At 41.9% G+C, this 13,700-nt stretch overlaps 1 protein-coding gene across 1 annotated transcript; it reads left to right on the top strand.

The window, feature by feature from the left end:
* The first annotated feature begins 2,885 nt into the window (after positions 1–2,885).
* Positions 2,886–11,986, top strand: paqr4a (progestin and adipoQ receptor family member IVa). The gene is made up of 3 exons (XM_041957986.1): positions 2,886–3,957; positions 7,315–7,533; positions 9,003–11,986. The coding sequence occupies exons 1-3, from the start codon at positions 3,672–3,674 to the stop codon at positions 9,434–9,436; spliced, it is 939 nt and encodes a 312-aa protein (XP_041813920.1). The 5' UTR covers positions 2,886–3,671; the 3' UTR covers positions 9,437–11,986.
* The last annotated feature ends 1,714 nt before the right edge of the window (positions 11,987–13,700 follow it).

Genomic DNA, 13,700 nt, shown 5'->3' with positions numbered 1-13,700 from the left:
ATCCTGAAAAATAAACATTTGAGTTGAACAAACATGAGCAAGAGAAGCTGTTTATTGAAACATCACAACAAATAAATGAGACACAGTTAATCCACAGTAGATTACGATTAAGATTAACACCATATTCAGTGAGTTTGCAGCACAGCTGCACTTTCAGAATCATCCACCTTCCCTTCCGACTGCGTTCCCACTCGGTCTTTAAAAGCAGCGTTTTACACGGCTGCTCCGTCTCCTGCCGTTTCCCCCTTCAATTCTAAACACGCAAACCTTCCATTTCAAGTAATTTTAGCTGCATCTCTGAATCTTTGGACAAACCTGAAGACTATCTGAAACAAATACTGGATAAACTTAGTAGATCCTTAGTCTCTGACAGTCAGTGGCATCTACAATCTGTTGCTCTGTTCTTTCACCCCTGTTTAATTTGCCAAATTCTAATTAGAACAATGTAAATTTCATAGTGTAGGCTAATTAGAATGTATTTAACATTGGTGATAATGAGAAGCAAAATAATTTCTCCCACTGAGGGGCCAACTGGCTCAGCATCTTCTTTAAATCTGCTTCTCTTTATTTTCAATGGCTTTTTGCTGGCTGATGCATTTATTTTATCTCATTTTATCTGTCACGTTTTGGATTTTACTTACCTTTATATTCCTTGTTTAGTTGTAAATCACTTTGCAACACCGCAGGTATATATAAAAAATTATTCATCTTGGATTTATTATTGTCGTTATTTTTGATGTTGCTGTATATTATGAAGTTCAATGTGATGTCTTTTCAGTTAAAAGTCTGAGATTGTTTTGAAAGAAGCAAATCAGCATAGGCTCACCTTTGTCCTGTGTGTTCGCGCTGCGCGCCTGAATCTGAATGTGGGTAAATATCGGTTCATTGCATTTATAAAGACAAGCAGGGCAGGATGTGACAGGATCATGAAGTGACAGTGGTCATCAAGACAACAAGTGGAACAAACAAGTGGTTTGACAGTTTGTTCTCAGCTTTGACAAGTGAGATGAGACTGTGACCGTCAAACCATCTGTTTCCCGAGACTATCACCAAAATAACATGATTTTTGTTCTTTATATGATGCATTGAGATAAGATTTCAGTGAGCCACTTTGTGACAACAAAGCCATATCAGACCATTTCTAAACAATATTATTCATTCATACATATTAACAAAGTGAATCTAATAAAGAGAAGTCCACATTTTTGAAGTCAACTGAGAAGAAACCATCAAAATTACACATAAAATGTTGTTAATCCCACACCGGGGAAATCATTTTTTTTTTTCAGAAAGCAAAGATTGAAAGAGAGATGTAGAGAGGCACACAGAATAAAAATAAAAATAAATAAAAGTCAACTATATATGTGCATTATATACAAGAAAATACAAGACAATAAGGCAATAAAAAATACATACAGTAAAAACATTTTATTAGCACAAAGGAGTTGTAAAGCACCTCACTTGAAAAAGAAGACTAACTGAAATACAATATACAATAAACATGCATCATTCTTCATGTCTCACCTCCACATTTGAAATCACATGCGACTTCTCCAGACTAAAAGGGGTCTTGTTTGTCTCAGGCCCACAGAGGTGCTGCTGCATGTCGTAAAGGTCCGGAGAGGGGTGAGAGGTGGAGGTGGTGTGATTCATCCAGCTTCTCAGCATTCCTCTTCCATTGGAGGATAACTGCTGTCGCCTGCTGCCTTCATGCGCTACTTGGAAACTTGTAAATCCAAGTGCATACACTGCTTTGTGAGGTGATAATAGAAACCTGACCCTTTGATGAGAGTGTTTTATAGTTGTTTGAAATTACAAGTCAACCGATATGAAGCATGTATAAGATTTAAGCACTGCACTCAAATTATCACGTGTCTGGATGATGACTCATTTATAGACCTGCAGCTTTCAGTGTGCAGACTAGTTTAATTCCACAACGCATCACAGTCATAACAAGATCTCACAATATGATAGTTTGTCTTGTATAATCATGGCTTTCAAAAAGGTCTAGGCCTTTGAAAATGTCTTTGAAGGGCTAACCTCAATTTTAATGTGCAATAATAGTAATGTTGCATAAAGAAAAGACACATTTTGTTGCTGCAATGAACATATTTGTTTTTAGTTATAACTCAAATGATAAACATGTTCTTTCTGTTTACCATGTGAGCTCAGGTGGTAAATGCAATATTTCCGCCTGCATTGAAGGCAGCTGTAGCTCTGTCAGTGCTGGCATTCACACGGATAAGTGCAGCCAAGCAGCATGAAACTCGTCTCAGTCAACTACAATAAGACCAGAAGTTAAAAGAGTTTGCCTTCAAAATAAAATGCGATCTCTAAACATGTCAGTGTATTGCAAGTTTTCTTTTTCTTAAGAGAAAGGTGGATTATCAAAGGCCCAGTTTCAATGTGTGTCTGTTGGTTTGGGTAATTTAGTTAATTGCAAATTTGCTAACAAATAGGCCAGTGCACCAACAATTGAGATGAGTCCTGCAATATTATCATTGTATTGTGGAGAGTCCCTACACTTTTTGAGTTCACATTGTCTTCACATAGTGGACGTTCTTTAATTAAGATGAATTTAGTCAAATTACCCAAACGAAAACGTGGTGCCATGCTAAAATTTTAATATAATTCCAGCAAACTGTGACTGTTGACAAATTTCCCATCCTCATTTGTAGATTTGAACCTGCAACATTCTGTTCACAAACACATCTAAGCCACAAGTGTCACCAAATGCAGTCTTTATTTCAATGTGTGATCTTCGTACCTACTGTAATACTAAATATGGCATGTTCGTAGAGATTTTATTTTGAAAATACAAACCGGAAGTGTAGTCCTTTTTATTCTACTGAACTTGACATTTGTGTAGGGGCGATGCAGGGGACTTGAGGCCGCCAGGGAAGACTCCGCATTTCAAGGAATACAGCTAGCCAGAAATAATGGTGGATAATAATAGGCTAAAACAGATGTTGAAGAAACTGAATATAAGCTATACGGACCGGTCCGTTTGTGTTTGGAGTCAGCCAGCTTCTTCACCCCAAGTAACAGGACATCGGTAGCCGACTGCCCGGCTTGCTAGCCCGCGGTCCTTCCCAAAATCTCGGCTCCAGAATCACGGATCTCATCTGTTTTTTTAAAAGCATAACGAAAGCTAGCCAGCATCAGACGGAACCGACCGGAGCACATGACGCCCGTTTGCTCTCATTAAAGTAAAGGTATGACCTGCTAGTCCTCTATTGCGAATCCGACCGCTAGGATCAAGCTAGCATCATCTGGAGTTGGATGGACGCGCGGCTCACACTCAAACACCCACAGCATCCCTGCCCGGGACGCGTTCAAGCCTGTGCTGCTGCACCGGAATGCTAACCACTGAGGAAGCGGCTCTAACATGACGGGGGACGTTTCTCAACCGCCCAACGCCTTGAGGTGCTACACAGACATTTTCTAGATGCCAAATGTGATGACCGTCCCGAGCTTGCACCATGTATGTGGCTGGCCGTGTCTGTCTCCAGCCTTGCGGATGACACTCACACCGGTCCCGGCGGTTCAAGGCGAGCAGCAGCGGCGGCGCGGATAACACCGTCGCCGGTAAAGTTAGTGCTCAGAGACTTGACGTGAGCTTGTAGCGCCAAGCTAGGAGGCTAACAGCACAATATAAAAAGCCTCAACAAATGCCAACACAAATGGTATCCCATAAGGTTTTAGTCGCAATAATCCTACTGAACGTGTATATAGGTGTACAGTCTGTTTTTTACTTATTCGGCGGGGTCCTTTTAACGGTCGTGTTTGCTATGGCATTTTTAAATGGACCCAGGCTGCTGGACTGGGCAAGTTCACCTCCTCATCTTCAGTTTAACAAGTACGTTTTAACCGGATACCGGCCAATCTCCTCCGTGCAAGACTGCATCAGAAGCCTGTTTTACCTGCACAATGAACTTGGGAACATATACACTCACGGTGAGTACGACGATCAGCATTAGTCAGCAGGTGAGATGACTGTATCCGGTGTGACTTTGAGTATTAACCTGCAGATACTGTACCTGAGGGAGGTTGCCAAGACAGCCCGGACAGTTTGCCTTCAGAATTGCGCACGTGACTGAAACCACATGTGTTTTAGCTAAATTCATCATCCTATTTAAAAAAAAAAAAATGTGTCTGAATGCTGAAAAAGGATGAATTTCATGTCTTCTTCAACTGAGACTGATTAAAACTAGAAGTCTGTTAAGACACAGAACTAGAAAACACTAGTTCAACAATAACTTAATTTGTTGTGTAGTTTTTGTCCAGATATTAAAATACTTGTCAATCAACTGTGGTGGAAAAGTAACTAATTGTATTTATTCAGGTAATCTCCTTTACAAGGTGTTCAAAACAGTCCAGAGCAAAAAGATATTCAGTTTTCATTGAAATTTTTAACAAATACCTTTACTGTGTGCATTTTGTACATTTACTAAAATAACTGCTTAAATGCAGGACTTTTACTCGTAGTACAGTATTTGTACACTCTTACATAGCTGTTTGAACTTAAGTAAAAGAGCTGAATCATAGGCCGTATAAAAGAAGTGCATGTAGCCCCCCAGGTGTGGAAAGTAAAGCCAGCGGGGAAGTGTCTTAAACCTGCAATCTTTCACTGGATTTTGAAGAAGTCTGATTGTATGTTCGCTTCTGAGAAAATGACCCTACTTCTGACTTGATTTATTACCTCAGTAAACATTTTTTAACCAGTTCATGTTCTCAATCACTAGTTTTAAGTCTTCTTCAAAACAGCATGATGTTCATTTTGTCAATTATCGTCCCATTTAGAGTCAAATAGATGATAACGCTGGGTGTGCTTTAGGGCGTTGCTAACTTGTGTTTGCTACAGACTTGTTTGTGGGTGTGTGAACTTTGACCCTTTCACAGTCTTCTTTCACTTCATGAAAGTTAATTGTAACATTTTGGTCGCCTAAAAATATTCAGCATTCGGTTGTACTAAAAGACACTCTTAAGACTCAGCTATTCATTTTTTCCAGTATGTACATCTTTGTAAGCTTGCTTTAGGCTTTCCAAAATAAGCTTCCCAGTAAGTATCACAAGTAATGTGAATTATGGCCACACCTTGGAAACAAAGCTAGCTTGCACTAGCATTAGCTAGTAACTTAGTGTTTGCTTTGCTAATGCGCCGTGCTGGAACCTGTGTTAACCACAGACTGTCCTCTCGGTGTAGCCAGGAACCAGGTGCGGTCAGGTTGCTGGTGTAGGTGGGCGTGCATAGTGTTGTTTTCATCTGATATCGTCAGATTCACCCCTCGCTCCTCCCCAGCTCCACCCTCTCATCCAAATATGGTCACCTCTGCCTCCAAAGAACCAAGATAATGAGGGCCACAAACCGATGGGTGTGCAGTCACTTTAAAAATTCCCATAATTTTCCATTAAAATCAAACTGGTGATCAGCATGGAGAACCTCTTTTAAACCACTTTTTCTTTGAGTGAATGCACCATGCTTTTATACTGTAAATTGAAGAGTGGATTTGATTATTAATTAGTTTATTATAAACAGGCCTTAGGCTATATTTTAACAGTTATGTACCTTCACTAACACACAGTTTGACTTGTTTGACTTGTCCGTTCAGCTGAACTGCACATAAAGGAAATTGCCAGGAGTGACTTTTTCATCTGGTCCAAAATATTATGGTTACACAACAATATGTCATTCTTTTAATAGGTTGGCACAAGCCAAAATTAATTGCAGTAATGTGTTAATGTGTGCAGCCAGAGGTGAGACTGATGTGTCATCTTGTTAGCAATCTGTATGCTGTTATTCTGTTTTCAGTCTGATGTAATTAGACTGCCTACAGCATGGCACACAGCAACATGCCTTGTTTCTTTTGCCCTTCCTCTCACTACTATCAAAACTCATCTCATAGCCGTAGATTTACATCATCTTTGTGTTCACTGACTTCAGAGAATCTGACAACTTCCTCATTCTGAAGGTCATTATTTCATTGCTCTCCGACTGCCAGCAGCCACAGAACAAACTGCAGTAGTGATCATCGGGGAAGTGGCCCTGGAAGTCTTTATTACACTCCAGTGACGTCAGCTGAGCATGTGACCTCAAATGCACCCTTAACGTCATTGCCTATATAAGGAAGTGATGTTTAATCCAATGAGCTTTTGTCCAATTTTCCAAATTTAGAAGACAGGATGTAGAGCTGTGCTTGTATTTTAAGGTAAACATTATTTTTTTTATTGTGTTGTCACATTTCAGCTCAGTTTCATGAGCTGGTTTGTTTTGCATATAAAGTCAAAACATCCTGCCCACATCTCATCTGTCAGACGCTTCACCACGTTCAGGCTGCAGGCCTTCAGAGGAGGTCCGCTCCACTGTACCCACTGGCCGGTCGGCTCAGGGCGAGCGGGGGGAGGAGCAAAGATAACACACTTAAAATAGATGTGTTACAGTAGATGGCATGGCTTGTATCACCTGGCTGGGATGATCGCCTTGACATTGGGAATGGCAGAGTGAGCAAAAAAAAAGGGCAAGGGGGTGCAATATGCACGTCATAGAGAGATAAATGATTGTAGTAACTGTACAGTAAGAGGATCAAATTTCAAGGTCTGAATTTTGCTCAGATAGCAGCGAACGCCTCTCTCCTCCCAGTGGAGAAACTTAAATTGGAGCTATGCGGCCATTAGCAATATGGCCCCTCGCTGCATCAAAATAAGAGCTTAGTGGCAGCCCTGTCTTTCCCTCAAAGGGCAACACTGATACATTTCTGCCAATCACGTAGGTTTCCGCTCTGCTCCACATTATTCTTGCTGGTGTCTGCACACACTCAGCATTGTCGGAAGCCTATTGCGGCGACTCGACCCCGTACAGTGTGAAAAACAACGTCCACAAGCCTCGGAAGTCCTGAGCCAGATAATCCATCACAACAAACACGAAGCCTTAATTTGGTTTTGTCAAAGTGTGCATGTTATTTTAGCATGCTTGAGCTGCTGGTTTTCATACCAGCGTGCACGTTGCCTCGGGCTTTGCTTTCAATCACTGGACGCCCAAAAAGAAACTTCCAGCAGTAAATAATCCTTCAAAATGTGTTGCTTTACAAAATTTTCCAGGCAAAAATCTGTAATTACACACAGAAGATGATTGTTGTCAGATGATTGCACAAAAGGGAAACTAGATTTTTTTAAGTGTAAGATACTGTGAGCAACAAAGGTACTCTCCTGTTAAATGCATGTGTTTCAGGTTTGTTTGTGTGTTGAGCCTTGACTGCAGCTACACACAAGATTCAGCCTGTGCTGTCTCTGTTTTCTCTGCCGTCCTCTCTATAGGCATCCCTCTGGTTTGCTTCCTGGTGCTGCTGCCTCTCAACATTCCCTGGTCTCAGATCAGCGTCACGTGGTTGGGCGTGGTGCACTTCCTGGCTTGCCTGTCGCCCCAGCTGGGCTCTGTGCTCTATCACCTCTTCATGAACCACGAGGGAGGGGAACCCGTCTACCACACCCTCCTCAAACTCGACGTGTGCGGAATCTGCATGATCAACACGCTGGGTACGCCGTCTCATATGAAGCTCAGCAGATTTCTTCTCCCTTTATCATTTTGCATCCGTTGTCAGCTGCCCTTCTGCTGTTTACTTTGAGGGTGGAATTTTTCTTTATCGATTGTCAATGATTTACCATGGAAGTGTTTTGCTTGGAGGTGTACCAGTATTGATTTGCCAGAACAAATTTGACCACAGAGTCAATTGGTCCAAAGCAAGCAATGATCCAAGTTCCAAAATTATTATTGATCTCTACATGCTGCCTGTATTGGCTTATTAAAAATGACAGGTGCAATAGTTTACTGCAGTGTGCATACTCTACTATACATATTATTCTGATGACACAGCAATAATTAATATTATGACATGAGACTTGATATCTGTGTTTTATAATAGCACCTTACTTCTTAAATGCTGTATTAATATGATGCAGCTGTTCCTGCTTAGTGAATGTGGCTTTACCTGCCTGGCCATCATATCCACATTACTGACATTTTTTCCTTTGAGTCAATATTAACCCCTTCTAGTCTAGATTTCAAATTCTATAGAATCATATCAAGTCTAAGTCTATTATAGGTTAGAAGATTTGGCCTCTCACTTCTTTTATTACTGTATCATTATTTTTTAATTAATTAATTTATCACTTTGTTTATAAAATTTCGGAAAATGTTTAGAAGGCCAAGAGGATGCCAAATTGTTAGCTTTGTTCGAAAAACCAATCCAAAACCAAATAATATTGAGTCTACAATGGTAAAAATCAGAGAAAAAAAAGCTGCAATCAGACAATTTTTTGCATCTTTGCTGAAAAAATTTGCTTGAATGATTATCAAAGCAGTAACCGATTCGTTTTCCGTCAGCTGACTAAAGGAATAATCGGCCAATTATTTCAGCACTTGGTTTAATAAAGCGTTGAACAGATGTCGGCTATCAACGATTGAGTCCATTGCTTTTTAAAATAAAAAAAAATAAAAAAATTGCCACTTTAATGGTCTCTATCAGAAGAACGAGTGAGAGCCGACTCCCGTTCAGCAAGAGCAGCACCAAGAGGCCAGCAACGGCAAAGAGTGTAGATCCAGAATATTTTAAAATCTAACTCTGTGAATTAGGGGTTTATTTCAACCAAACCAGAGTTGATGATGGAAACTGTAAAGACAAACAGTTTTGGAGAATTTTATTTTGTTTCGGTCGAGTTTTAATGAAGTGTGTTTTCCGATGAGTAAAAGTCAAATAAGCTCATCTTAGTTTGGTTGAAAGAGAGAAACTTGAATTCAGAAGGTGCACTGCTGTATTTTTCTGTTTAAAAAGGAAAATAGCGTAAGAGCCTGAACTTGAATTGATCGTTGCAGTTAACGCCGTCAGATTGCTGCTAACCCGCCCTGAAACAGCCGTGTCACACTAGGTTTGGACGGTTTGACCTCTTGGGGTTTGCGGCTTGCACCAGGTGTTGCTGAATCTCCTTTGTTTGTTTTCCTGTCTCAGGAGCGCTGCCCATCGTCTACAGCACGCTGCTGTGCTACCCGTTCATCCGCACCGTGGCCCTGTTAGTCTACATCCTTCTGTCCAGCCACGCCATCTACTGCGCCGTCACGGCTCGGAGCAGCGTTCGCCGGCTGCGCTCCTTCGCCTGGCAGGCACTGTTCCGCTTCTCCTTCTTCCTGCTGCGCTGGGTGGGCGTGGGCGGCGGCAGCCCCACCTCGCTACGCCACTTCCTCATGATGGACGCGCTGGCCGTGCTGGGCGGGGTCATCAACATCACACGCATCCCGGAGCGCTTCCGCCCGGGCCTGTTTGACTATTGGTGCAACAGCCACCAGATCATGCATGTACTGGTGGTGGGCTCCATCCTTTATCTGCACTGGGGTGTGCTGGACGACCTGCTGTGGATCAACAGCTACAACTGTCCCTCAGACTGACCCCCCCTGCAGCCCCCACCCCCCCTCACAACGAACACCGGGATGTAAGGTTCAAGGACCTCTGGGGGGAGGGGGGTGTCTGGAAAGGGAGGGGAAATGAGGGGGAACTGATGCTGCGAGGTGAGACGATGTGTTGTCCGTGCATGTGTTCGCCTCATGCCCTCAAACTCAGAATGTTCATATCTTCGTCCATCTTGGTACTTCGTGTGAATGCTGGCAAAAGTATGTCAAGTAACACGCACAAGCATTTCGACTGTCTCACTTTCTGCAAACATGGACGCACAGGTGTGTACGGACACACACACACACACACGCAGCAAAATGGAAAAACTTTAAACGGTAAATTTAATGAAACTGAGTATTTAACACGATAACGTCTTAAGTAAAGGCTCTCGTAAAAGGAAACTGCTGAGTTTAAAGCCTTTACTTACTAATAGAAGTTTTACTTGAGCATCAGTCGTGTGGTTAGATGAGACAGTCTGTGGCTAAATGATATCACATGCTCAAGTCCTCTCAGATGTCACTGTTGCTACCTATGCAGCACATCCATATCTCAACTCATGCACATCACGTAAACAACACACACTCAGACACCCTCACACCTATATTTTTATACTACATGTACATACTCTGAGTGCTGCACAGAGCACTCATGGAGCTCTCACCGCGTCCAGCTGACTGAGTTTTATTCTGTCCGTTGTTCCTTGTTTTCTGCCGTTGCCACTTTCTTTATGTGTCTGTCTGATTTTTTTACTCGCGGTCACAAGATGATGAGGAAATGGAGATGGGTGAGGGGGTTCATTCCTGAGTGTGCTAGCATGTTGGCAACGAGCTTACTTGCTGTAGGTGGCTTGGACCACACGTTAGAATCAATCGCGCAGTGTTGACGGCTCTGTTTGCACCCGAGCTCAGTGCCAATGAAATTCAGGCATTTCTAATCAGATCAGAAAGTGCACACGTTTACAAATTGCGTTGTTCAGTTGAATAAGTGTTTGCCAAACTTTTGCTTGTGGAAGTCCATCAGCAAAGTCCTAGATATTTATTCTTGTATATTTATGGCAACCAGGATGATTGTCACCACTATTTCCTTTTATGGAAAATTAGGTTTTATAACTTTAAAGTTATAAACAGAGTGTGACAATAATCTCAAAGATGACATTGCTAAGTTTTACACTGAAAGGCCACTACATGTACGCTTTAGACCTTAATGTACATGTGGCAGCAAGATGCACTGAAAGAAAAGTTTACACTTTACAAGTTCCTAAACAATTAGATATCTTTACACTGTAGTCATGTTTAGACAAACTGCAGGTAAAACTGACTACGTTTTGGCACAATATGCACAAAATACTGTAATGAAATATACATGTATATTATTTATTATGCTTTTTATTCAGGTGTATTTATTTGCTGGTGCAGATAGAGTTGTGTTGTCTGTCAGCGGCCTGAACAGTTTACATCATTGCTGCGCAGGATCACCGGCTGACAGATCAAGTTAGAGGTCAGAGAAAATCTTCTGTTTTATTGAAACCGTGCAAATCCTGAGGATTAGCTCCTCATTTTCTCCCCACACACTTTTTTTCAGCCCTTTTTGACTCCTCAGTCACACTAATGTTGTACAAAAAAAAGTTGCTCTCCGTGCACTGTCGCTCACGTCATGCTGACAACAATCAGCAAGAAAAAAAAAGTGACTTTTAAAACGTGCAGCCGTCTTCTGAAGATGTTTTTTATGTAACCTTTTTTCTCTGGCTTGAATGAAAATTGCTTTAATGTATTTGGATGTTTACTTGAACATTGACTGTCGATTTTGATGGTTTTTAAGGGTCGGGCACATTATTGCCACTTTATGCTTTCTTATTTGAATGCACTGCTTTTGCTCTGCAGCTGGATTTGTGTTCTTTCGCAGAACGCAGCTCGACTTGCACTTTTTTTTAACCTGAGCAGAGGTTAGACAGTACTGTTTTATTCAGCTGGCCTTGCCAAACAGGAATGAACCCCTGTGCCCTCCTGTCATGTATAAGTTACATCAGTTCTGTGCGGATGTTCATGATTGTTTTGCCACTGTATCCCTCTGCGGTATTTCAGTTAAAGTGACTGTCGCTCTGTTCTTTTGTGCTCAAGACCAGAGGCTGGAGCGTGACTCTTTTTCCAGAGGCAGACCTTACTTTCTTAATGACATTGCACTTGTTTCCCATGCCAACAGTCGCAGCCGCCCACTGACTAGTTGCCAATCCCGTCAGCCCCACTTCATCTTGCCAAATTAGCAGCGTCTGAGGTGTAGCACATCCTCTGCTTCCTGTGCTAACACTGACTCATCGGTGAAGAAGGATTTCCCACAGTCTTTATCACGTACACTAGCTTCAGATTGCACATACCACCACCGCCGCCACCACCGCCACCGCACGTCTCACTCTAACGCAGTGTTCATCACCGACTCTGACCGTGGTACAATGTAAAAGCTGAAACAATTGTATTTTCGGCCACTGAATGAAAATGAAAAAAAAAATGCATGAAAGTAGCTGAAACTGAAGTCTCATAGTGTTAGCAAATCATTCACCGTAGTCATCCACAGGCCATGTCACTCAGATGGAAATGACCGTGTGGTTTGTGGGGGGGTGAGGGGGTTCACCACTACAGGAAGGTGATTGAACAGATCAGATCAGAGGCAATACATCACTATCAGATAAACTGCACTCTTCATCGTTCTCAAAAGGGCTTTGGATCAAAGTAAATTACAATTCTGAAACGTATTTAAAGTCCATATAAATAATGTAAATACATGTATGTAGATTATATATACATACAGTGCAGATGATATACCCTGATTCATTTTTGATACAGACACAGTATGTTAAAGAAAAATAAGAAACAAGATTAATGGTTTGCCACATATAAGCTGCTGCTCTCTTTCACAGCCAAAGCGAATTATGAGAGAGGGAAGCAGACGCGGCGCGGCGCGGCGCTTCAGATTAATATCAAAGACATGTGTTTGCTTAGCTGTGTCCATGTGTATGTGAACAACACAGAAAAAAAAAATACTGAAATTGGTTTCAGTGCTAATGTAGAGTTGTTTGACCTTTCGTGACCCTAACTAAGAATGCTTTTGATCATTTAAATGTAACCACTTTTTTTTTTCGACACGTGGGAAAAACGTTTGTGACCACAGTGGGGAATCTTGGCGGGCATGTGAATACCTCGTGACTACCACTGGTCTATCTATGCATTATCAGCCGAAGGATACGTAACAGTGAAGTCGATTCGTGTTTGGTGAAGCAGCTCTCTGATCCGCTGTAACAGAGGGCTTCGCTCCAACATCCTGGGTCTCCCACTTCTCAGGGTGCCATAACAGTAGCTGTAACATCCGAGACCTGACCTCTGCTGTCTGAAACATGGCTGCGAGACTATGATCTGCCTCCACCTGCCCTCTTTGTCCGGTCTGTTCATGCTATGAACTGGAAAACAGACTGGACAGAAGGGAGAAAGAAGGTGGAAAGGGAGTATTTCTCTGAAAACCATGTTACAGGAGTGGAACCTGGCCAGAAAAATTGGTCTTTGTCCTTTTGTCTGTATGTTAAATGAAAAAAAAAAGACATGATGTATGATTACATCACTAACAAAACAAAATTCAGTTTTTTTGATATAACACAGGTGCCGGATAGCCTGTTAATGACCTGTTTATAATGGATTACCTGTATTGTTATATACTGATTATTATGATTACTGTTATTCTGTGGATCCTAATAATGACACTGGTCTATGTGTACAGATAGAGACAAGCCCTTTCCTTTAGGATGAAGGGAGCTTTCTGGAGGGTCTGTCTGTTATAGTCTCTTCATATTTGCAATGTCATGGCATTTTTCAAATGACAAAGGAGTGAGTGTGGCTCCATCTAGTGGAAGTTCATGTGCACTGATGCAGGCATTACTGTAGCCATTCTGCAGGCAAATGAAAATAATTGACAGGTTGTAATACTGTCAGCGCTGGTCTCCAGTTATTCTCCAGGGTTGTTTATTTATATTTCCAGACCATGTATGTATGACGTGTGTGTATGAGCTCTCCTGTAGAACCCATACAAGCATGGAAATCTGTATGTTGTCGAATTTACTTTGTCCCTTTTGCACTGCCGGGGTGCTGACTGCGTCCCCAGAGTGCCTCATTATCCAGTCTGTGTGCTTGCAGAGTCACGTGCCCGAACACAGACACACAGTTTGTTCCTGTGCTGTAGCTCACACCTCTGTCCAGCGTTAGTGTCCTGTGTAACAGA

The sequence above is a fragment of the Chelmon rostratus genome, chromosome 17 (assembly GCF_017976325.1).
Source record: "Chelmon rostratus isolate fCheRos1 chromosome 17, fCheRos1.pri, whole genome shotgun sequence".
In the NCBI taxonomy this organism is placed as follows: domain Eukaryota; kingdom Metazoa; phylum Chordata; class Actinopteri; order Chaetodontiformes; family Chaetodontidae; genus Chelmon; species Chelmon rostratus.
This window is presented reverse-complemented; position numbering and strand designations above follow the sequence as displayed.

What these genes read in the sequence shown, in the direction of transcription:
- paqr4a (XM_041957986.1), top strand. Translation starts at nt 3,672, where the DNA reads ATGCCAACACAAATGGTATCCCATAAGGTTTTAGTCGCAATAATCCTA. An exon ending in TGGGAACATATACACTCACG is followed by an intron (nt 3,958 to 7,314) that starts GTGAGTACGACG and finishes TCCTCTCTATAG; the next exon opens with GCATCCCTCTGGTTTGCTTC. An exon ending in CTGCATGATCAACACGCTGG is followed by an intron (nt 7,534 to 9,002) that starts GTACGCCGTCTC and finishes TTCCTGTCTCAG; the next exon opens with GAGCGCTGCCCATCGTCTAC.